The following is a 25,925-nucleotide window of genomic DNA, read 5'->3' as shown; positions in this document are numbered from 1 at the left end:
ATAGTTCAATGGATTCGCAATACCTCAAGCAACAACTCAATTAAATGAACAGTGTACTTTTAAAACAATCAGATAATTAGAATGAAACCTGACTGACTTACCAATGAAGTTGACTTGAATGAAACTTACACGCGATGATTAGTTGTGCGAATCTGTTTATTTTACAATCTGGTAGTCCAGGATTTGTTTTAAATGTAAAGCACGTAACTTCTGTTGGCCCACTGTACTTCAATAAAGCGTTTAATCCGTCTTAAAGTTTCTTTCTGACTCAACCACATATATTTTTTGCTAATAAAGCAAATTTACTCCTTACAGGCAAAGCGTTTCAATCGTTCTCGCGGTAATTTGACGTCATACTCCGATCGATGTGCGCAGCTCGGCAAGACCCTGGTTTTACTAGTTTAAACCAAAAGTTGTACTATATTGCCATACAAAAGCAAAAAATGTTTTAATGTCTGTTAGCGAGTTAAGGTATTTTGCCTTTGTAGGGCAGTTACCACACACCATGTTTGTTTATTTATTCATTTATTAAAAATCACGGTTAAACCATGGTTTTGCAAGTTGCGTTTGCCAGTTATTGCTGTATTTTAACTATTAAATTTTCATTTATGTAAAAGGACACCTATACACATACGCCGCACCGAGTGTGCACTTATTTTTGCCCTCATCAAAATGGCGGACTCGTTAACGTATTCTAGTAACGGGCCTCGAGCTCAATGCGGCATCGGTGTATGGGTGACCCACACACATACGTAACTTGCTTTACTTCTTCAAAAATAGTTTATTTCTTAAAAACAATTTCACCTACAACGTTATGTACATCCGACTGAACAAAAAGCTGCATGTCTATCTTTAATCTCATTCTGAAATAAGAAACGATCGACGGCGCCGTACACAATTAAAATGATGTAATAATGAAACTAAAACTCGGCGTATGCCATTAGATTAAAGTCCAGCAAGTCAAATAATAAGCCAAAAACTGCGGAGAAACTGCCAACATTCTCAAAATCTCAGCCTTATTATAGATTTGTAGACATTTTACACATTCTCAAACTCACAGTATTGACCTCTAAATAATAAACGATATAAGTGCTGCTCATAACACGAAAATACCACCTGGACGAATCTTTTTGGTGAATAGAATCAAAAGACTCGAATCACTTGTATGACTCAATTCACTCTGCTATCATCACACTCCTCGGCATCCTGATGTAGCTACTGAAGATCTGCAGATATAATTACCTATAGCACATATGGCCTTGCTTCTATTTGGTTGAACAGCTGGTTAGGACACAGGTTTACATCTCATTTAGATCATGATCTGTTCAAATTGAGAGCCACAAATTATGCACAGAGAGTAAAAATCAAGAGAAGGCGTCTGTTGCACACAGTTTATTTAACAATGGTATATAAGTACGAAACAAGTTCTTAACCAGTTTATACAGCGATCTCATTCTTTTTTCCTTTTATTTACAGTGTCACCGAGCTGCATGATTTACATGAAAGAATCGTTCACCTTCAATTCAAGTTTCGTGGAGAAAGAAAAAGGTCGACTGAAGAACTCTTTGAAGAAATCAGCAGTTAGACGAAACTCCGGCCTCATAAGCGAGGTGGAGGGGACATCATCGATGTTTCAGAGATCAAACAAGAAAACAAGAGGAACGTTTTCCTACATCTTAAGCAACGACTACTAAATTCAGGCCAATAAATTAACGCATTTGGGCACCTTGAAAAATAAGAGCAATTTTCACAGATTGCTCGTGTTCGTGTGTGTGCAGTAGCCAAGGCTCCTTTTCTGTACAAATGAATACAGGTCCTCTGTACAAACTCCACAGTCCGGAGAGAAAAAGGCTGCGTGTCCTTTTCCAAACCTGGTAAATGTGAATACGTATCAGATGGGAATGAGAATTGATCCTGATTCCACACCACAATATTTTACAGTCCCGAAACGAGCACACACACACACACAGAAAAAAAATGCATTTCAGTTTGCAAACATACAAAACGAAAGTCTTCGATAATAAAATCAAATATTTTACCTTGAGAAATTTCATTAAAAAGTCCATATTCCAAAAACAACACCCCTCCCCGAGAAAAAAAAAACAAAGAAAAAAAAATCATAAAAAAACGTAACGCATGAACCAGGATTGAATTACAGCTGGTCGGACCATCCCTCCCAAGAAAAAAACCCTTTGTGATTCTGCTCTTTAAATAGTTATTTTAATCCCTCCAACACGGAAGAAAAGCAGTCCATCGGTTGTGTAAACCTTGTACAGTCCATTACCTCGTCGCATTTCTGCCGACGTCTCTGATTTCAGTACAACATGTGCCGAAAACACAAGTATCTCCTTACAGAAGTCTTTTTAATGCTACAAATTCTTTACAAAATTCTCTAACATGTCTCCCGTGGTGTCCCCGACCATACTCAAGTCGTTGGTCAACCCTCCACTGTTCGACGCGTTTAGCTGAGGAAGCATTGCGCTCTGTTCGGGTGTGCACAGGTGAGCCTGGTCCATGGGACCGGGCATGGGCCCCGCCAGGCTGGGATGAGAGGAGCTGGAGTGCAAGGCGGCGTGCTGCGGCGAGGGCTGGGGCTGCATGCGTGGGGACGGACTGGAATGTGGTTGCTGTTGGGAGGGGGGACGGGGCGATGGGGCAGGAGACCTCACTTGGTTGCCCAGCGTGTTGGCCATGGCCTGCTGCTGCCCAGCAAGCATATGGGGTTGAGGGCTCATGGAAGTGGCCTGTGCTGGCGAACCCATCTGCTGCTGCTGCTTCAACATCTGCTGCTGCTGTTGTTGTTGCTGCTGCTGCAGTTGTTGCTGCTGCAGCAAGCGCTGATGCAGCAAATTTTGCTGGGCTTCCATGCTCATAGTGGGCTGGCCCATTTGAGCCATGGGTGCCATCTGACCCATAGGCCCAGCACCTCCCTGCATGTTCATCTGTTGCTGCATCCGGATTTGAGAGTAACTAGCCGGGCCTGGTTGCGGGAATCTCTGTGGTCCCGGAGGCATCTGACGCATGACCTGGCGACGGAACATCTGCTGGTTTCCGTTTGCGGCATTCATCATTTGCGCCTGGGGTCCGAGGCCGGCCATGGTCTGGGTGGCGGCCGGTTGAGGCTGCTGAGGGGGCATGACGGGTCTTGGCACACCGCCGGCCTGCATGGCAGCCATGTTCGGCATTCCTGGCTGACCTGCGAGCATTGCCTGTGGATTCTGCTGCTGTTGCTGCGCTTGCTGTGGCTGGCTAGACTGGTATTTTGCAGTCCGCTGTTTGATGAACGCAGCCATGAGATGGGGGTTTGACTTGAGAATATTTAGGACTTGCTGTTGCTGTTGAGGGGAACTCGGTGACTTCAAGGTACGTAGCAGGTCCTGCAATGCTCCTGGGGCAATACTGCTGGTCAATCCTCTTTGCTGCATGCCCTGTTGCTGAGGAGCCTGTGGTGGCGCTTGCTGGGGAGGCATGACACCCTGCATCTGCCGCTGCGGCTGTTGCATCATTCCACGCTGCATAAGCTGGGCCTGTTGGGGTGTCTGCGTTACCTGAGGCTGCTGCTGTGGGGCCATAGCCATCTGCTGAGGGGGAACTTGCTGCGGTGGAGGCGCCTGCGGATTCTGCATGGGCACTGGCATCCCTGGTGCCCACTGGCCAGGCTGCATGTTTTGAACCATCTGAGGACCACGTGGGCCCATCATCTGCATGTTAGGCATCATGCGGGGTTGTTGATTCATTGGCATCCCGTTCATATTCATTCTATAGTCTGGCTGCTGCGGCTGTTGGAGCTGCTTGTTTTTGGTCATAATCTGGATTTGTTTTGCAACCTTCATTGCTGCCTGCTGCTGTGGAGAGGGCTGTGGCTGTTGTTGTGGAGGCATGGGCAGAGGAGACTGCTGCTGGGGCAGAGGTGAGGACTGTGGTCCTGGTTTTCCCTGGGACCCTGGCGTAGGCGGCTGGTTGGGGAATGCCTGCACCATACCAGCCACGTTCTGATGCGGAGGCTGCTGCTGGGGTTGGCTGGGTAACGTCTGCGGGGTCTGGGGTGTATTAGGCTGCTGCAGTTGCTGAGAGTTGGGTGTCCCCGGACCTGCTGAGGTAGTTGGGGAGGGCAGACTCTGAGGCATTCCTCTGCCCTGCATGAGTGCCATACGCCGGCGCATCATCTGCGCCTGCTGCAGCCGCTGCTGCATCTGCTGCTGTCGCAGCTTGTGCTTGATATTGAGACAGAATGGCACGGGACACTTGTTCTCCTGGCAGTGCTTGGCATGGTAACAGCACAATGCGATCAGCTGTTTGCACACAGGGCAGCCTCCGTTGGTCTTGCGCTTGCAACCCTTGGTGTGCTGCACCACCCTCTTCATCTTCTGACAGGACGGCAGAGAGCAGTTGGCATTGCGGCACTGACAGGCATGCACCAGCGACTGGATGCAGCGTTGGATGCTGAGGCGTCGACTCTCCTGTGGGCTCTTGTTAGCCTCGCCGCCCTGGTTGTTGCTGTCGTCGTCCAGGCCCAAACCCCACTTCACCATTTGGTGCTCATGGCCCTTGGAGTTGTAGCAGTTAATGCATAGATCAAAGTCCTGAAAGAAATCAGAAGTGGAAATCGTGTTTTCAGAATACTTCACAGAATAGATTTCTCACTTAACATGGCATAACTAAGGCAAAAAGAATTTGTTTTTATCCACAGACTAGCCTTACACCTCATGGTAATATTTAAGGCCTAATAGAGCAACCTAGGGTTAAGTAGCTTGCTCAACTTTATAAAAAAGCGATTTTAGTTTCAGAGCTTAGGACTCCTAACTACTTGACAATGCTTACATCCAAAAACAATCCACTAGGTAGGGAACAGTAACCCAAACTGTTCTATCAAAGCCATAAAAAAAAAGGACTGACCTCGCAAACGGTGCAGTGCCAGCGTGTCTCTACATGATGCTTGCACTCGTTGCAAGTGTACACAAATCGGTCTTGGCCCTGATTGTGTAGCTCCACCAACATGCACATACTGCTCCATTTGCAGCGACGTAAAGAACTGAACTCCCAGTGCTTGTCCCTGGCCAACGTCAGAAATGCATCACGGCCATCCATCAGATCGCAGTTCAGAAGCGGGTCAGGGTCCATTATTGGAGGCAGAGTGTTGACCACTGGACCAGCATGGAAGTGGATCACGAAGAAGACCTATATTTTATTTAGAATTAAAAAGATTTAGCATTAAGGCCTGTGGAATAAATGCTATTTTATCCATGTACCTAAAGAATTGGGACAAACCTCTTTGTGCTTCTCCATTGTTGCATAAAGCTTCTGGGACAAATCATTAGCTACATTCGGCATCCCAGGCTTCTTTTTGTTGGCGCGGCTCATGCTGCTCTTGTTCTTGTTGGTCTTTTTATTGTTCTTCTTTTTGGCGTTCTTGCTGTCGGCTTGAGTTCCCTGTCGAAATGGATAACATTTAACGAAAGGCTAAAAGCAACTGTAGGTTTTCAATCACAGTTTGGCTGTCTAACTAACCTCTGTCGTCTCAGTGGATGCTGTATTCTCCTCCTTCTTCCTCTCCTCCTCCTCTTGTTCCAGCTCCTTGATGCTCTCCTCAAGAACATTAGGCCAAAAATCTCCTTCGAAATAGGGCAGTTCATTGGCACTTGTCAACCGGTCTTCTGTGGCCTGCTTGAATATGTCCTGTATAACGCATAGTCATTTAATGAATCGTATCTGTCAGGAAGTCTAAAAGATGTTAACCCAGTATCAATAGAAAGTCATTTATTATAACTTACCTTGTAGTCATTAATGATTCTTTCCGCAAAAGCCTTGTCCAGCATTTTTCTGTACCATTCCTGAAGTCTCTTGGGCTTGGGAATTTTCTGATCAGGAGGGTGACAGTGGAAGATGTAGTCGTCACCTTCACTTGGTGGGCAGGCCCAGATGTGGCCAGTCGTATACCTTTGGATGGAAAAAATCCCTATTAGTGCACAAGACGACATCCTGTGTCCCGTGGGAGCTACCGTAGCTTCTCTATGCGTTTCGAAAGGAAGGGGTGAGCTGTGAATTGTTTGTTGCAATTCACAATCTCACCACTAGATGACACTTAAAATCAGTTATGACCTTAACTTATGAACAAGTCTATACTGCTTTTTTAGTAGACTTATTAAGAGTAAAGACTTATCAGGGGAATAAATCTATGAATGGCTTACTTATAGTCGATGTTGACGTTAAGTTTAACTTATTGTATGTGAAACTTGAGTGAATGCTAACATTTATCAACGTCGTACTTAAACTTACCCAAGTTTCCTAACATACTCCAGGTAACCGATGAGAATTTCATGGTAAACTGCAGTTCTTAGCATCCGAGGCTTAAAGAAGTGAATACTGTCGAGATATGATATGTATACCCGTCTGGAAAGACAAAAGTGCGCATGGTATATTTAGCTTTTTCAAGACATGATTTACTTTTTGTTTTCAAACCAATCAGTACTTGAGCTAAATACTACCTTGTGTTGGGAAAAGGACAGTCGGATCCATACTCCTGGACATGCATGCCAAAGAAACACACATCCACTCCATCAATCTCCTCGAATGCAAAAAGTGCTTTGGTTCTGTAGGGAAAGGTTTCTGACATCTCCCCCGAGTCGACAAACCTGCAGAAAAATGATATGATGCGAATAATCTCACACGCAAAAAAACCCATTTGCCTCTTAGTCACAATCTTTTAATTGTATATTCGTTCAAGTGTCTGTACCTGGATTTCATCCCGGGTTTGACCTCTACGGTCTTATCAGAGCTGGCCACCACCCTCACAAACACCTCTCCGGCCTCAGGGTGACTCTGTCTTTTCAAGTACTTATTTACTCGGTCTTCAATGTACGAGCCCAGCCGTGTGGTCTGCAACCCTGAATACAAACACACACACACAGGGTTATTTCACTCTGCAGCAGACAGCTAGAAGTATAAAGAACAACAAATGAGGTGCTTACTCTTAGCAGAAAACTTGTTGTCTTTTCTCGTTTTTCCTGATTTCTTCAGACAGTTGTCACAGATGAAACTGTTTTGGGGGAAGAACAAAAACAAGCGTGAGGGGAACGTCACGTTACTTCACAGTGAACTGCAGGAGTACAGGTGGATGAATCACTTACCCTGTTGGCCAGATGACATCATAATGCAGGACGCAGATCTGATGCATCTTCCTGCCACAATCTTTACATTCAACGAAGCTGTGGGAAAGACGATGTATATATATTTAATAATTTAAGTCATGTTTCTTAATTCTGGATATAACATATGCTACAGCATCTGTTGTAAGTTGCATTTTATTTGTTGTAAAGTACCAAGTAAGCCTTTCCAATAGGGCTGTTGACGATTAATCGTGATTAAATCGCATACAAAATTAGGGCTGCATAACAATTTATAGCAAGATAAATAAAAGTTAAATAAAAGTTTTTGTTTACATCGCGTGTGTGTGTAATAATTATTTATAAATAAATACACACATACATGTATCATTTTACAAAATAATATATTTACATATTTATATATAATATAATATATAAATATAAAAATGTATAGTAAATATTTCTTAAATATATACATGCACGTGTGTGTGCAATAATTATTTATATATAAATACACACATACATGTATAATTTTACAAAATAATATATTTACATATTTATATATAATATAATATATAAATATAAAAATGTATAGTAAATATTTCTTAGACATATACATGCACGTGTGTGTATAATAATTATGTATAAATTAGAGCCTCAAGTATTATCTCAATGCAAAACATATAGCATCTAGCGTGGACGTTAGCCTGACTCCGAGTACAACAACTTGGTTGAACAAAAATAAACAATATTTTGTTGCTTAAGCTTATGTATTCAGTCATTATTCATGGTATACTAAAAATCCATGTGAAAAAATTACTTCTCAATGTTCTCAGGTCAAATATTTATATGTGATTAAATGTGATTAATTTTGATTAATTAATTACAAAGCCTCTAATTAATTAGATTAATTTTTTTTCGTTATGCAACCACTTTAAAAAATTAAATATATTTTGGATTTTTATTATACCCACATTTTATATTATATATTAAAACTAATTTATATATAAATAACATTTTTTCTTAACCCTCCTGTTATGTTCAAATTTTAGCAACACTTTTAATGTTTGGGGTCAAAGTGAATCCAAATAGTTTAATATATGCTAAATAACCTCAGATTTTAAATTAAATTGAAGGAATAATATAATTTTAATTTTTTATATACAATTTGACCCCAAACATAATAGGAGGGTTAAATGCATACATGTATGCATATCGTCGCTGTCTGATGAAAATCACGTATGTTCATTTTGCCGATTTTGAGATTTTTCGACAGATTGAATGTCCAGGTTCATTTCCGTATACAGTATGCGTCACATACCTAAATGGCCAATGAAAACTTGTGAAATCATGTCATCTGATTTTCACGTATATCCATTTGGTGTCAAAGCTGTCAATCACGCCGCATATCTTCCGCCTGTGAAGCATCTCGCCGGTCTCGTAAAGTTTCATCGAAGCTCAGCACTGGATATAGGCGAATAAACATGACAATGACTTTCCTTCATCGAGGTAAACGTTTCCCCCGGACGCCAGACGAACATCTAGGAGTGACTTAATTAAGGTAGGACTGTGCAAACAAAGTATCTGTCTAGCATTGGTGTTATTTACGCTGGGGATGTCCCCACCACTTTTTGAAAGCATTTGGTTAAAATGTTCTGAAAAATCAAGCGATGCTTAAAGGAATAGTCTACTCATTTTCAATATTAAAATATGTTATTACCTTAACTAAGAATTGTTGATACATCCCTCTATCATCTGTGTGCGTGCACGTAAGCACTGGAGCGCGCTGCTACACTTCGATAGCATTTAGCTTAGCCCCATTCATTCAATGGTACCACTCAGAGATAAAGTTAGAAGTGACCAAACACATCAACGTATTTCCTATTTAAGACGAGTAGTTATACGAAAAAGTTTGGTGGTACAAAATAAAACGTAGCGCTTTTCTAAGCGGATTTAAAAGAGGAACTATATTGTATGGCGGAACAGCACTTTTGGGAGTACTTCGACTCGGCGCAGTAACACTCTCCCTCTCCCATTATGAGAGTAAGAAGGGGAGCGGATTTTTCAGGTGAGTTGAAGTACTCCCAAAAGTGCCATTACGCCATAAAATATAGTTCCTCTTTTATATCCGCTTAGAAAAGCGCTACGTTTTATTTTGTACCACCAAACTTGCCCGTATAACTACTCGTCTTAAATAGGAAAAACGATGTGTTTGGTCACTTCTAACTTTATCTCTAAATGGTACCATTGAATGAATGGGGCTAAGCTAAATGCTATCGAAGCGTCGCAGCGCGCTCCAGCGCTTACGTGCACGCACACAGATGATAGAGGGATGTATCAACAATTCTTAGTTAAGGTAATAACATATTTTAATATTGAAAATGAGTAGACTATTCCTTTAAGACTGGTTTTGTGTTCTAGTGTCACATATGTTGCGTTGTATGTTTATGGTGTGTTTTCTTGTACATATGTAATGAAATTCATTGTAATCATTGACTAAAAGCGCTGCTGTTTTCTACGGTGCTTTGGCACTGTTCGGTTGAGCTGGTGTTGCAGGGACTGTTACATGTGTGCAGTCGACATTGTTGAGGGTTTTATGCCGAGTATTTTCTTGTTGTTGACTAGCCTACGCTATGCCCATTTTTGATGCACCGTTATTCAATATTTTTCCGGTCCTGCAGTAATGTTTTTATCTGATCTTTTGTCCCCACCACTTTTCAACACAAACTGACGCCCCTGCTGTGTAGCATTAGCATGTCAGTGTATTGATTCATTGTCCCTTCATAGTTTGCAAAAGACATTTAATAAATGTATAATTAATATTAAATAAAGTAAGCGTATTTAACTAAGACGTAGGCTATTTAATGAACTGAGCGTATTCATCCGTCAATACGAAACGCGACTTGGCCATTCTAATTAATGATCGGAAGAACGCGTATCGATCACAGTTACTGTAAAATATGCACGCATGTCCATTTAAACTCAATTTTGGTCAAATGTGGATTATATCATTACACTGGCAAGAATATGGTTACATGTAAAGATGCCGTACCAAGTATGACAACGCTACATTAACTGCTTTTGATATATGGTGTTTTTTTCACTTTCTGAAAAGTAACCGTTTTGGACATACGTGAGTTTCATCGGGCAGCGACCATATGCTAAATAAACTCAGATTTTAAATTAAATTGTAGGAATAATATAATTAAAAATTTTTATATACAATTTGACCCCAAACATAATAGGAGGGTTAAATGCATACATGTATGCATATACTTATATAAACATAATACACACAATACACACAATACACACACACACACACACACACACACACACACACACACATTAGGCAAACACAAACTTTCATTTTGTATGCAATTTATCACGATTAATCACTGCCCTACTTCCTAATGCAGTGCATTGTGAGATACAGTAAACCATGCAGTGCAAGTGATGTAGGTTGTCCTAGTATGCACAAAGAAAAGCTGCAAACTGTTGAAAAATACGGTATTTACACTTGCCATGAGATAATTCCCAAACACAACCGGATGAAAAGCGCAATTAAAGATTTTGTGACTTACGGTTCAGGGTCCAACATGTCATTTTTCTTCTTCTCGAACTGCTCCTTGGATATCATCCTAAAAAACAATAAACCAGATTTATTACATGCTATAAATCTATCTATAAATTATTTTAAAACTGACTCAAGCTTTAATGCGCCATCAATAGATTATCAGGTTAGGATATCACAGACAGGGTCACATATCAATGCATGTAACAATGTCAATAACGGACTGATAATAAAAATGTAGCTCAATCACGATTAAAAACATAAATCGATTTACAGCCCTAATTACGGTTTTAAAACTCAAAGGTGACAGGAAATACGTACGTCTGGGGCTGTGCGGGATCATCTCCCAGGGTGACGCTGTCGCCCTGGATCTCGTTGAAGCACTTCTCGCAGAAGTGATACCTGTCGGCGACAAGGCCATATTTGGGTGAACTGCGGCACACAAGAGCACAGGCAAACCGGCACACGGCGAGCGGCACAAGAGTGCAGAACAGAGGAGAGAGACACAACACACAGCAGACAGGCCAAGGCAGGACACGTTAGCATTCATATCAAAACAAATGATGGGATGTTATGTCATGCAATTGGGTAGTTCACCCAAAATATAACTCAAATGACTCTGGGTAAATTAACCCATGAATGAAAAATGAACAGAAATCAGTCAAGACAGTCAGTCACTGTACAACTAAAAAATGAGATGATGTGATGGAGGTAAGACGCATGCTATGAAGTCACACAGGAAGATGGAGTTTTTCATGTGATGCACCGTAGATTACCAATCATATTAATTAACGGAGGCTGAACTCAGGGTGGTGCAACCTAGAGATCTGGACTGATAACTGATAGGTTGTAGGTTTAAATCCTACAACGATGATCCATAAACTGCTTTCCATTGTACTTATATGTCATTTAAACATTGAGTCTGACTTTATGACTGTTGTGCAACCAATATGGGGTCAGCTAAAGGTGGCCCACATCTACATGAATGAGCGTGAATGATAATAAGCCTGATTTATCAGTGCATCCCTGTCCAAATCTCCAACATTCCCTTTACAATTTCCCTTATCATAGATCATGCCATCGGTTACCTGTTTTGGTAGCTGTAGTACGTGCCATCTCTGGATATGGTGCAGAGCTGTTTACCATAGCAGCACAGCGTCTGAGGTGAAAACTCGTACTGTGGAGGACACAAATAAGGCAAATCTTTATGATTACATTCACAGACAAAGGTCTTTTCCATTTCTCTGGTCTATTTTCTTGGGTTCGTCTCAAGCCTTTCTTTAAAAAAAAAAAGTATACATCTTAGGTTCAAGTAAAAAGTTATTTAGGTCATTTCGGGTTGGGTAGAAGACCTCTAGTATACATAAAACATTTGTACAGTATCTGCGTTTTCGTCCAGAGGGATCCGGCATTTTGAAAGTCTGAAACTGCTATTTTTTTTAAAACCGTGTTCCAGAGTGGATACATCTGAATATGACACCCTTGCGGTTTTGTGTGTACAGCCAACCCATATATTTTGTGATGTGATGTCATCGTTATTTGAAATACTCACCTTGCGTCCGCAGCAGTACCCCAGACCTTGCATGACGGGGTCGATCTCCTGCTCGAAGACCTCGGCCAGCTTCGAGCAGTACTTATAGACCCGGGACGTCTTGCGGTTGTATAGCCAGGCGTTGTTGAACATGAGCCAAATATCATCCACGTATTGCCAGGGTTCTTGGTACTGGCCAGTGTCCAGCTTCCTCTTGATGGTGGAAAGGTCAATAGGGTTCTTCACAATGTCAAAGTAGTCCTAAGAAACCGAGCAAATTATAAAAATACATGGTGAATTATATCATACATTTAAATATTAAAGCTTCAGCATGTGCTTGGCCTCTGAATATCAAGACAAACAGAATGAATATATATTTACCGGGATGCCAAGTAGATTGGGATCCACAGGCTGGCGAAAGGGCAAGGACTCTGGGTCTTGCCGATACAGCGCTTCTAAAGTTGGCATCAAGGCCTGTCTAAGCTCCTCTGGTTTAAAAACTGCAGGGAACCATCAAGATGTTATCAACCATGAAGTTAAGACACTTGAACTGAATTGTTTATCAAAATGAAGTTTTTACTTTTCTTCCGTGATTGGCTGGCTTGGCCGGAGGGTGTGGTGCTGTTGGCGCTGGACACCTCCTCTTCTTTAGGCTCGGTCTTTAACTCTGGTTTCTTCTCATCCGCCTCCATCGGTTCTGATTTAGTTTCAACAGTCTCTGGCTGCTCCTTCACTTGAGGAGGTTTGACGTCTTCATCCTGTCGACACATGAAAAGCAAAATCAACACCACACAAGTACCGGGTGATTCATTGAATACTTAAGATATTTGTGATTTTTCTGGCCAGGAAAAAAATCTTGACCAAAGTTTAAACAACACTTCTGGTTAAAATTACTGTCTGAATTGATTTATTATCCTCATTTAATGCGTTGTTTGCACCACACCTGCAATGTTCAAAGATATCCCTATGTGAAATTTTATATCTAAATAAAATGTTTTACTAAAATATATGTTGGTTTAACTGCTGTTTATTCCTGGATATAACGATTAATCGTGACTAATCGTTTGCAGAATAAAAGTTTGTGTTTATATTAGGGATGCATATCAATTAATCGCGATTAATCTATAGCAGAATAAAAGTTTTTGTTTACATCATATATGTGTGTGTACTGTATATAATAACTTTGTATAGTTAAATGCACACACATGCATGTATATATTTAAGCAATGTTTACATGTGTATATACATTTGTATATTTATGTATAATTTATATTATATATAAATATAAATACTTAATATATAAATATATTTTTTTCTTAAAATTATACATGCATGTGTGCATATTTATATATACATAATTATTATACACAGTTCACACACATATATGATGTAAACAAAAACTTTTATTCTGCTATAGATTAATCGCGATTAATTGATATGCATCCCTAGTTTATATCATATATGTAAGTGTATCGAGTATATTATGTCAAAATTAAAGTGTTTGTAATAACAAATTAACAAAAATGTATTTTAACAAAACTAATTTTATTAACGTGCAATTAATGCAACGTGCATATTCTTTTTGACCCTATGTCTAGCACGTTGTTTGATAAATTGAGACGCAGCCTTAAAAAGTAAATAGTTATCAAACATCTAAAATGATCTTTATATGTATGTTTTTTGAACAGTGCACCACCCTAAATGCTTAAATAATACAAAGAAAGCGTGTCCATCCACATAAGAGATTTTGTTTTAGGTTTTAAAACATGCAGGAATTAGAAAATAAAATGCAGAACTTGCTTGATGTTAAAATAGTTATTAGGAGAGAAAGTTTGGGACCTGATTGGGGTTTAAAAAACTATTAAGAACGACAAGACTTAAAAACGATCTTCCTCGCGCTAACTGACACATCTGAAGCATGCACACAAGCACGCAACCCTGATATATGCACATATAGACAAAATTACAGTATTAAAAATATCCGTTTTGACAAAAAATCACAAAGATATATGTTATGTCTTAAGTAAATGATTGATTAACTTTTGGGGTAAAAATATCTGATGTGTAACATTATATTAGATCCTTGCATTTACATAAAAATTGAACATTTGTGTGTGCCAAATCTATTGGTTTTACCATTGCGTTAATTGTACTGATGCAGTGCTTTGGTTTTTGAACCTTAAAAAAAATCTTTTTTTATTATTATCAATTTTTATTTACATTTGCATAAAGCATACATATTTGTCTACGCTTGTGTTGATTAGTGTATTAAAAACTTGAAAAATGTGCCTTTAAGTTGCGATTAATCCCGAGTTGACTCATCATGCGATTAATCTACATTAAATATTTTATTTGACAGCCCTAATATAAAAACACACACATTCATGTATAATTTTTAGAAAAAAATATATTTATATGCGTGTATTTATTTATACATAATTATACTACACACACACATATACACTCACCTAAAGGATTATTAGGAACACCTGTTCAATTTCTGATTAATGCAATGGTGTAATGGTGTGGGGGATGTTTTCTTGGCACACTTTAGGCCCCTTAGTGCCAATTGGGCATCGTTTAAATGCCACGGCCTACCTGAGCATTGTTTCTGACCATGTCCATCCCTTTATGACCACCATGTACCCATCCTCTGATGGCTACTTCCAGCAGGATAATGCACCATGTTACAAAGCTTGAATCATTTCAAATTGGTTTCTTGAACCTGACAATTAGTTCACTGTATTAAAATGGTCCCCACAGTCACCAGATCTCAACCCAATAGAGCATCTTTGGTATGTGGTGGAACGGGAGCGTCGCGCCCTGGATGTGTATCCCAAAATCTCCATCTACTGCAAGATGCTATCCTATCAATATGGGCCAACATTTCTTAAGAATGCTTTCAGCACCTTGTTGAATCAATGCAACGTAAAATTAAGGCAGTTCTGAAGGCGAAAGGGGTCAAACACAGTAATAGTATGGTGTTCCTAATAATCCTTTAGGTGAGTGTATATGATGTAAACGAAAACTTTTATTCTGTAAACGATTAGTTGCGTTTAATCGTTATGCAGCCCTAGAAACCATAAAACATTGTTCCTTTCTGTGCTACTTGGAGAAACGCATGTTTCTGTATAATTTACATTATAATATAAATGTTAAAGTTGATGGGGTTTTTTTTTCAGAAATGATGTCGTACCTCTGTCTTGACCTCAATCTGCTTCTTTCCGGACTCAAATTCCTGCTGCTCCTCCTGATGCTCAGATTTGGGTTCAGCAGCAGGGTAGTCAGGTAAAGCCTGCTGGGAGTGACTCTCCGCCACAGACGCAGGCGTGGGTACTCTGTTATCAACGCTAGCGGCCATCTGAGATAGCTAAATACAAAACAGGAAAAATGTATCAAGTCAAGCAGTTCTTAACTATTGTTCAGGTCTTTCTCGTGTCAAGGATATCTGGGAAAAAACGATGTGCAAAATGCAACAAAGAACATATTCATGTATAGTAAAGATAGCAAAATGAATTGGGAGTATTCAATACTTTTAAAAGGAAGGAAAGTCAACGTTTTCCAAGGTTAGTTATCAAAGGTAAGATGATGCAAATTAATGTGTCACTAGGTAAACACTGACCCAGTTGCTACAAGCAGAGTGCCATGCATTCAGTGTCAATAAAGTAAACAAAATAATTCAAGGTTAAAGGAAATACAATCGGAATTTGAAAGGATAAATGTGCTAATGGCACGCGTGAGACTAGCCACATAAGACAGTTGTAAAACATTAGTTTAAAACGAGGCTGTATTTTGGCGGCCATCCTCACCGGAGTGCTGGGCTGCTGTGGTTGCACAGAACTGGGCTGCTGCATCTGCAGGGAGGGCTCAGGCTGGGACTGCAGGGGCGTGAGCGGGTGGGAAGGGGCAGGAGAGGAGCCCAGGACAGAGGGAGGGCGGGGCAAACCACTGGGGATGTGGGTGGGCGTGGATTGGCCCCCAGCTGAGGCCGGCGTGGAAGGCTGGGTCTGGAGCAGCTGTAGGTTAGCAGCGGCTGAAGGGGTGGAGGGCGGAGGAGGGGTGGAGCGCAGAGTGGACTGGGGGCCCAGGGAGCCCACGGCATTCAGGGACAGGTTAGAGTTCTGCTGTAGAGGAAAGATGGAGGGCATACCGGCTCAGATAAAGCACATACACACTCAAACTACTGTGGCCTCCAAACATATTCATGTTACTAAAGAATATCAAAGCAAGGAGCTTTATTTAAACTTTGAATACTTTAAGCATACATTTAAAAATCACCTATGATATAAGAACAATGCTTTCATTTGAGCGCTCTAGTATTAATGTAGATATATTATTATAAACAGGAATAGAGTAGAGGATATGTAAAAGGATCCGAGTACTTACCTGCACGGCAGACTGTCCTGATTGCTGGGCCTGGTTTACATTCACATTCATGCCTGCGGATGAGGCCGAGAATGACGTCTGGTTCATGAACTGGTTTTGACTGGGTGTCTGGCCCACCATGTTGTTTGGGTGGCCTCCCATCATGCCTGGTGTTTGTTGCATCCTGGAGGGTGACATACCCATCTGCAAAAAACAATAAGATCAACATTTAGCTAATTGCATATATTATGCAATCAAAATGACTAATAATTTTCTTCTAAATTTCTCTCTACTTAGGATAGCTTGCCTAATATTAAATTATTAAGAAGTTCTCAATTCAATAATTAAATAAACAGTCAGTGATAATAATACTGTAATAATAATACTGCAACATTTCCGATCACAGAATCACAAAAAACTGGAGGGACTGTAAAATGTAGATCACGAGTAAATAACAGGAAACAGCTGTAACAGTATTACTGACACTAAAACCAAAATTATAAAATGCCACATTATAGATTCGTCTGACTCTTGGTTAAAATGAGCCGATGCTTACCGATGGGACAGAGCCCATGCCCATCTGTCCAGGGTGGGTCATGGGAGACACTGCACGTGGGGCTGCCCCTTGGGACTGGGACATCTGTACGTTCTGCATTGTCACAGGGTTAAACTGTCCCATCCCTGCAAAAGATAATAGAAACGCATTATAAAAGTACTCCTCAACACCGCCGTAAGCAGGTCTTGCCTTGTGGAGCTTATATTGAAACATTAAAAACAGCACAAAGCATATAAATGTTATTTTAAACAACAAACATGAAATCAAAATTTATATTATTTACGAAAATAAATATTTCTGGCGTCATCATGTACACTTCATCAGTCAAGTCGAGTTAAATACAAAAAAAGACACAATACCTTGGGGGCCTTGCATGCGGGCCATCAAATGATTTGGCACATTGGGCATAGGTCCATCTGTGAAAATGAGTGATATTTTGAGATTTAATCATTTTCACCCAAAACAAAAAATAAGTCACCCAAACACTAATGGCGCTTTTCCATTGCATAGTACCCGAGCTGATACCAAAAGTGACCCGAAAACACTGTAGATCACTGATTGGTCTGAGAGAATCGTCACTACCAGCGTCATTGCTATAACGCTTGAGCATTATAATTAGCTTTAGCTTTGTGCTAGTTTGCGCTGTCTCAGGTAAACCTGTTGTCATCTGTGCTTTGCTGCAAATTCCCAAACTCCCTTTATGCGATGAAAAACATCCACAGGTTGAAAATAATGAACACCAGGGCTACAGACTGCCACCAAATGGTGGCATTTTGCCACCAAAATTTTAGAGTGTGCCACTGAATTTTACATCCAGTCGCACATGTGCGACCAGTAAATTTGACCTTTTTTTGTGATGTGCCACTGAATTTGAAAAAGCACATTGTACTTTCTGCATCTATCATTAAAGTATTTATTAGTAATACAGTGGAAATTAGTAGAAATGTGAGAATTTGGTTAGCATGTTGATTTACGGTGTGTGCCCCTAAATTTTCTGGTTGCGCCCCTAAAATTTCCAGTTGGGGGCCACTGTGCTCCTAGTGAAAAAAGTTAGTCTGGAGCCCGGACCACCATACCAGTTTTTTCCAGACTTGCAGTTTGTGGCGGCACATTCGTGACGCGCACGTCTGCATATATGCTTAAACATGTCACTCCGGGTGTTTGTACATCGTGTGAGACAGAGGTAGTGATAAACGCGATGTGCAAGCATCTATTTGTGGTGGTCAATTTTAATTTTGTGGTGGACTGAAAAATAAATAAATGTATGGGAATGTACAACGACGCTCTCACTTGGATGATGTCACAGCAGTAAGCAGCGCAAATATAACGACACACCTATAATCCCTCCCACACTGAAATGTTACTAAACTTGATGGAAAAGCTAACCAAGACAAAGTAAGGTGAGCCGACTTAAACCGTGGGGTACTATGCAATGGCAGAAAAAGAAGCCATCAAATAAATATACTAACTTGGTGGCCGGATGGCTTGTGTGGGTCCCATAGCGTTGGGCTGTGGAAGGCCAGGCTGCTGTGGAACCTGAGCACCCATGGGTGGCTTTGACAGCCTGGACTTCCTCTTCTCTTCCAGCTCCTTCTGGATCTTGTAGATCTTCTCAGCCAGGAAGTGGTAATACTCGTCCTTAATACAAAACCATTTTAAGTTAAAAACAGGCCAGCACTACAAAAATACAGGTGTTTGATAATTAGCATGATAGTTCAGCAAACTTACCCTGCTGTTGGCAGACTCATACATGTCCCCTTCGACCTTACGAGCGTAAGCGACCAAGTTATCCATGCGTCTGTCTTTCAGTGCTGCAGGGTCTGGTGTGGGGAATATGGCTTGAACTCTGCGGGGTGTTTAAGAAATATGCACATGAGAACGTAAGTAAAGATTAACTTTATTTTGATAAAAGATGACTTCCTGTCAGACTTACAGCTTGTGGACTAAGTGGTTCCTCAAGTCCTGAGTGACGTGCTCATGCCATGGCTTCTTCATGCCAGGCATGGAGAGCGGTGCCGCGGTGGGAAGGTTCCCCGCGCCGCCCATGCTCGACCCATCGGACATCATCTGACTGTAGGGGTGGGATCATGCATTCATAAATCACTCGAAATATGTAATACATTTATCATCTTCCAATCTTACATGAACATTTCCTGCTGCAATATCTGTCTTTTATATGACTGAATGGTTGGGGTTAAAGGTGAAGGATGAAAGGTGAAAAGACTCACTTGCTGCTGAGAGATGGAGGGAGAGAGGAATCAGTGTGAAGGGTCGTCTGATCACCCAAACCGTTTCCGCCCATGTTCATCTGGTTAGGGCCTGAATGTGTGACAGGGATTACACATGATAAAGAAGCACAATCTAACGTTTCGTGCGATGAACTGTACAGCTTACAGATCACGTCAGGTGGCACATTTCGGGATATGTTAACTGTATTTCAATGTTTCTTTTCATCATTTAACAGACATGTTTATTAAATGGTTCAATATGACAGTAGATGAAGTTAATAATGAACAAGAAAGATTGAATCAATCAACACATATTCAAAGTGAAGTTTATACCTAAATTCATGTTGCGCATCTGCTGGGTCTGCGTTGACTGCTGCCCTCCGACTTGCGTCTGCGAAGCCGGCTGGTTCCCATAAGGGAGGCCCAGTGCTGCGTAGGCCCTCTGCATGGAGCTGGGGTCTATGTGCGTGCCGCTGCTGATGGCCGGTGTAGAGGGCTGACTGGTGCCCACGGGGCCTAGAGAAGCCGGCATGCCAGCGTTGGGGGAGCTCATCATCGCTGCAAAGACAAAACAAATATAAAAATGTTAAATAGCTGATTAACAGATGTGTTTCCGTTTTTTCAATATAGTCGACACAAAATGTTTAAAAATATTTCAAAATGTTAATTCCTTCCCATTAATCCCCTCTCATCCAACCACTGGTTGCCACATGATGGAAAAAAGGTTAAGCACGTTGATGCATATTCCATATTCAAAAGTTAAATTATTATTTATTGTTTATTTATTAATAGTAAATGCAATATTTATTTTATGTTTTTATGGTAGTGCTATTGCTGCATTGCATTAGACACTCACAATTCTCCGTAAAATGACAGTAACGTCGTCACATTTGCTTTTTGTTTTAATATTAAATTTATTAAAAATTTTAAATACTAAATACATTTTTTTTCTCTTAAAATGTAAATACAAGCGATTGAATCGTTTTAACTATACTAGATACACGTTGCATTTAAACAGCGGCAAAGAGCAGAACTGCATGAGGGACGGAGAGAACGTGCTTCTGTTGCCACTACAGGGGGATTTAAACGAGTCAGCTGTCGCCTGGCCAATCAGAGAGCAGGGCCTCCCTGCGCTCCACCCACTCTGATAAATGAGAGGTGGAGCCCCTCCCCCGCGGTGTCAGATTACAGGCCTGCTGCCTGCCGGAATTTGCTGCTCTTTCGTGCTTGCACACTGAGAGCGCTGCAGTGACGGCTGACCTACAGGGGGCAGCACTCATCTGTAAATATCTCATCAAACTTCATACATCTGCTGAGGCTGCATACGCAACATTTAAACAATTACTATTAGAAATTAAATAAAATTAAGCTGAATTAAAGATGAAGTAAGCCTTGTGAAAACTAAAGTGTAACTACATTAAAAACTACAAATGTATGCGGTAGTTTATAACAACATTAAAGGCAAGTGCCTTGGAATGTGAAGAATTATTTGATGTGGTGACAACAACAAAACTTTTTTAAATAACCAATAGCGTTTCATTTATGGCACAGTCCACCAAAGACGTACTGTGACAAAAACAGAGAGCGGGACGCTTAAGCATCTAAAGAGCATTTGATTGAACAGGAAATTTGATGAAAAGTGAAAGGGTGGGGCGATGTTGTAAAAATTCAACTTTAACGCATTTGCCAAATTGTAGGTTTTGAAAGCTTAGATATTCTTGTGAGAGAATTTTGTTAGTGTATTGGACCATACCAGTTTATATTTTAAGAGTTTGGTTTCCAAAACGAGATAACTCTGTTTTTAATTTTGTAATTAAATTATGTTATCATGTTTTATTGTGCTACTTGGCTGTTTTTTATCAAAACAAACCAACTGCAGTTTGATTGATATTAATTGGAATGAACAATTAAAAACAAGATCTCGTTTTGAAACCAAACGATTTATTTATTTTTAAACCTAGAGTATAGCGTATAGACGGTTTCAGCAGTAACAACAAAAACAAGCGGCTGTTGCGGTCCGCACGCAACTTCCTGTAAACTCCGCTAAGAATAAATAACAACAAAGTTCTTTAAACGTAGTTTATTTATATAACAAGCAAAAAAAAAACACATAGATTACAAAGGAAACCAAAAAATTTGTTATTTTTGACGAGGCATGTGTGCAAGAGATCAGTTTAGCAACTAGTCAGACTATTAAAAAAAAACGAAACCGGAAGTAAGGTTCGGATCCAGACGTGTATCACGTGCGTCGGATGAAACCGTCTATATATAAAATGTAAATTTCATGGGGCTTTAAAAGACAAACATTTTTTTACAACTGAAAAGATTTAAGTTTTTTACTGAAAATAGATGAGACTGATTGGATGTGGATTATTTTTGGGCAACACTTAGGTTGTATTAGTTAACACATTAGCTAACATGAACTAACAATAAACAATACTTTCACAGCATTTATTAATCTTGGCAAATTCTGTAACAAACATTAACTAATTTTTAAAATCAAAATTTATAACCATTAAAATTAGTTCGACGTGATTACTTTATACGTAAGGCCACGCTGGCGCATCACACAGCTAGTGCAAGATGAGAAATTTTTGTTAAAAAGTACAGATTTTTTGCCGAAAATCAAGATTGTTTCGCTGGATAAGACCTTATGCTTACTTTTTTGGCGAAAATCACGGCTGTCTCTCTAGAGAAGACCCTTATGTCTCTGGAGCGAGTGTTTCACATACGTCATGCGGGACCTTTCGACGTGAGAACATAATATGTAAGGTCATGCTGGTGCATCACGCAGCTAGTGCAAAATGAGAAATTGATGTTAAAAAGTACAGATTTTTTGCCGAAAATCACGATTGTTTCGCTAGATAAGACCCTTACGCCACTTGAGCAGTAGTTACGCATACGTTATGAGGGACCTTTCGACGTGATTACATTATACGTAAGGTCACGCTGGCGTATCACGCAGCTAGTGCAAGATGAGAAATTGTTGTTAAAAAGTACCGATTTTTTGCCGAAAATCATGATTGTTTCGCTAGATAAGACCCTTACGCCACTTGAGCAGTAGTTACGCATACGTTATGAGGGACCTTTCGACGTGATTACATTATACGTAAGGTCACGCTGGCGCATCACGCAGCTAGTGCAAGATGAGAAATTTTTGTTAAAAAGTACCGTTTTTTTGCCGAAAATCATGATTGTTTCGCTAGATAAGACCTTATGCTTACTTTTTTGGCAAAAATCACGATTGTTTCGCTAGATAAGACCCTTACGCCACTTGAGCAGTAGTTACGCATACGTTATGAGGGACCTTTCGACGTGATTACATTATACGTAAGGTCACGCTGGCGCATCACGCAGCTAGTGCAAGATGAGAATTTTTTGTTAAAAAGTACCGTTTTTTTGCCGAAAATCATGATTGTTTCGCTAGATAAGACCTTATGCTTACTTTTTTGGCAAAAATCACGATTGTTTCGCTAGATAAGACCCTTACGTTACTTGAGCAGTAGTTACGCATACGTTATGAGGGACCAGGCCCGGGGTGGGTAATCGGGAGAACCGGGAGAATTCCCGGTGGGCCGCTTCACTGTTGGGCCGGTCGAGTTTTTTTTTTTTTACATTTGTCACGCTAGTGAGTCTATCTCTTAAATGACACTTCACACGTTTCACATTGACAGCGCGCAGCCTCTGCATGGGTTGTACCATGTGAAGGAGTTTTCCCCTCCCCTCCCATAGAGTTGGTTCGGTCCATAGCACGTCCCAGAAAACTTTTCTCCGGTAGGCTGGGCCGGCCCTACCGTAACAATACGCGTCTGAGAGGAGGAGGGCGTAAAAACAGGTTGAAGAAAAAATCCATTGGAGGAGGATGCTGCCAAATGTGCCAAACTTACAGATTTATTTTCAAGAGGACAAACAAAAGTGACAACAACAGGTAACTTAAAGAGAAATAAGCCTAGTAATGATTAGCATTAGCAACGTAATTATTCGGCTAATACCGTTGTCAAACTATTTAACGTTACAAGCCAACATTTTTTTTGGTTAAAATATTAGCCTTTTGTGTATACATGGCGATTCATAGACTTTGCAAATATTATGCAAGCAGCTTCTGAGCAGTAGATAAGCCAGTTCCCCGCTGAAAATGAGGATGCCATGAGTAAACAATATGAATTAAAGTTATTTAACCCTCAGGTTGTGTTCAGAACCCTATAACACCTTTTGTGTTCCCAGTCAAGAATGACCAGCCGAAAAAAGCTTATAAATCACTTGTTATGCTATATATTTACCCAATATTGGATTCAATATTTTTGTCAAATTGTTTTCTTTTTTAATTAGGACTGGGTTTTATATTTCTATTTGCATCTGATTAATCATAGGCCTCATAGCATTAGCAATGCTAATAATTTATCAACCTTTTCTTGTGGAATAGACTCCAAAAAGGGCTGGATTATTTTTGACCCATAATGGGTAAATATTGGACAGAACACGCTGCTGGGTTAAAACTGACCCAATGCTGGGTTGTTTTAACCCAACTGTTGGGTTATTATAATCCACGGTTGCATAACAACAACCCAACATTGGGTTATTTTTAACCCAGCATGTGTTCTGTCCAATATTTACCCATTATGGGTCAAAAATAACACAGCCTTTTTTAGAGTGTAGAGGAATATTTTTGTTAACTTCTCATCTTAAGTGAAATATTATTTAACTTTTACCTTATTTGTTTAACCATGATATTAATAAAAACTATAGTAAGAGCTGAACTGTTGCTTGATTTGTCCAATTTGAAAAAAGTGCTAATTTGGAATAACACTATGGAAAAAGTGGGCCGGTCTTGGGCCTGAAACTCCCGGGCTGAAAAGTGGCCCCACTCCGGCCCTGTGAGGGACCTTTCGACGTGATTACATTATACGTACGGTCACGCTGGCGCATCACGCAGCTAGTGCAAGATGAGAATTTTTTGTTAAAAAGTACCGTTTTTTTGCTGAAAATCATGATTGTTTCGCTAGATAAGACCTTATGCTTACTTTTTTGGCAAAAATCACGATTGTTTCGCTAGATAAGACCCTTACGCCACTTGAGCAGTAGTTACGCATACGTTATGAGGGACCTTTCGACGTGATTACATTATACGTAAGGTCACGCTGGCGCATCACGCAGCTAGTGCAAGATGAGAATTTTTTTTTTAAAAGTACAGATTTTTTACCGAAAATCATGATTGTTTCACTAGAGAAGACCCTTATGTCTCTGGAGCGAGTGTTTCACATACGTCATGCGGGACCTTTCGACATTACATAATATGTAAGGTCACGCTGGTGCATCACGCAGCTAGTGCAAGATGAGAAATTAGTGTTAAGAAGTACTGATTTTTTGCCGAAAATCATGATTGTTTTAGTTGGATAAGACCTTCTGCTTACTTTTTTGGCGAAAATCATGACTGTTTCTCTAGAGAAGACCCTTATGTTACTGGAGCAAGAGTTTCACATACATCATGCGGGACCTTTTGACGTGATTACATAATATTAAAGGACGTGCTGGTGCATCACACGGCTAGTGCGAAACGAGAAATTGAGGTTAAAAGGGACTGATTGTTTTTGTTGCCAAAATCTCGATTGTCTGGCTAGATAAGACCATTATGCCTCAGTTGGGATCGTTTGGAGACCTTTGAAGCTGCATTGAAACTGTTGAGGTCCAATAAAGTCCACTATATGGAGAATAATCCTGAAATATCTTCCTCAAAAAACATAATTTCTTCGCGTCTGAACAAAGAAAGACAAACATCTTGGATGACCTGGGGGTGAGTAAATTATCAGAATTTTTTCAACAAAAAATTCCTAAAATACATGTAGAGAAATTATTTTGTTCATTGCTAGTTCATGTTACCTAATTCATTTACCAATGTTAACAAATACAACCTTATTGTAAAGTGTTACCATTTTTGTTTTTAGAGGGACACATCTCCTGACAATTCACCATAAAAAAGCATTGTGAAGGTAAACTTGTAAAAACACTACCGTGAATATTTTAAGACAATCGCCCCAGCACAACCTGGGGTTTCGTGACAATAAGGTCAGTTAATGGCTATATTTAAGGACTAAATGAGATACCTTTGTTACCAAAACAAACAATTACCCCAAACAAGTCAAAATGAGCACAGTCATTTCTGAAATAAGTCAATTTTGTGCACTAGCATAACTAAAGTGCTTCACAGAGTGATGAGTTTAAATGTATGGTGACTTACGTTGCTGGTTTCTCTTGTCACTGGCATTCTTGAGGGGCAAACAGACCGGGCAGTCATGTCGGGTGCAGTTTTTCCAGTGCGAGATTATCTGTCTAGACGAGGCGCAGTGAGCCACTGAAGAAATGGACAGAAAATGTATATTCATAAATATATATCAATTAAACAGGATGAGTAAATATTTCAAAAGCGGTTAATAACACTCCAGACTGGGCCATAACGGACATTCCCAAGTTAGAAAAGCACAGTTAGAGTAAAAAAATATTTATATTATATATTAAAAAATACAGTGTGTGCGGGAGTGTGAAGATACACATCTGTTTTCAAGAGATACTT

The 25,925-nt window shown here is 40.2% G+C and overlaps 1 protein-coding gene across 3 annotated transcripts in view; it reads right to left on the bottom strand.

The window, feature by feature from the left end:
- Positions 1–1,377: 1,377 nt before the first annotated feature.
- The window catches only part of LOC141362798 (histone lysine acetyltransferase CREBBP-like), a 56,440-nt gene continuing 31,892 nt past the window's right edge, over positions 1,378–25,925 (bottom strand). Inside the window, exons 5-31 of one of the 3 annotated variants that reach the window (XM_073865046.1) lie at positions 25,593–25,706; positions 19,691–19,915; positions 19,358–19,448; positions 19,063–19,200; positions 18,858–18,975; positions 18,599–18,767; positions 17,489–17,545; positions 17,130–17,254; positions 16,595–16,777; positions 16,018–16,332; positions 15,405–15,578; positions 12,789–12,966; positions 12,590–12,708; positions 12,230–12,469; positions 11,766–11,854; positions 10,999–11,109; positions 10,688–10,744; positions 7,128–7,205; positions 6,969–7,036; positions 6,734–6,884; positions 6,486–6,632; positions 6,277–6,390; positions 5,772–5,937; positions 5,509–5,676; positions 5,269–5,430; positions 4,897–5,178; positions 1,378–4,583 (exon numbers count right to left, since the gene is read on the bottom strand). In XM_073865046.1, the coding sequence (XP_073721147.1) occupies positions 2,370–4,583; positions 4,897–5,178; positions 5,269–5,430; positions 5,509–5,676; positions 5,772–5,937; positions 6,277–6,390; positions 6,486–6,632; positions 6,734–6,884; positions 6,969–7,036; positions 7,128–7,205; positions 10,688–10,744; positions 10,999–11,109; positions 11,766–11,854; positions 12,230–12,469; positions 12,590–12,708; positions 12,789–12,966; positions 15,405–15,578; positions 16,018–16,332; positions 16,595–16,777; positions 17,130–17,254; positions 17,489–17,545; positions 18,599–18,767; positions 18,858–18,975; positions 19,063–19,200; positions 19,358–19,448; positions 19,691–19,915; positions 25,593–25,706 (6,053 nt within the window). In that variant the 3' untranslated portion in view covers positions 1,378–2,369. The remainder of the gene's footprint in view (positions 4,584–4,896; positions 5,179–5,268; positions 5,431–5,508; positions 5,677–5,771; positions 5,938–6,276; positions 6,391–6,485; positions 6,633–6,733; positions 6,885–6,968; positions 7,037–7,127; positions 7,206–10,687; positions 10,745–10,998; positions 11,110–11,765; positions 11,855–12,229; positions 12,470–12,589; positions 12,709–12,788; positions 12,967–15,404; positions 15,579–16,017; positions 16,333–16,594; positions 16,778–17,129; positions 17,255–17,488; positions 17,546–18,598; positions 18,768–18,857; positions 18,976–19,062; positions 19,201–19,357; positions 19,449–19,690; positions 19,916–25,592; positions 25,707–25,925) is intronic. The other 2 variants (XM_073865047.1, XM_073865048.1) reach the window with 2 other exon arrangements.

Source organism: Misgurnus anguillicaudatus, unplaced genomic scaffold, assembly GCF_027580225.2.
Source record: "Misgurnus anguillicaudatus unplaced genomic scaffold, ASM2758022v2 HiC_scaffold_29, whole genome shotgun sequence".
Classification (NCBI taxonomy): Eukaryota; Metazoa; Chordata; class Actinopteri; order Cypriniformes; family Cobitidae; genus Misgurnus; species Misgurnus anguillicaudatus.
The sequence above is the reverse complement of the archived record's forward strand: the minus strand, read 5'-3'. Positions and strand labels throughout refer to the sequence as shown.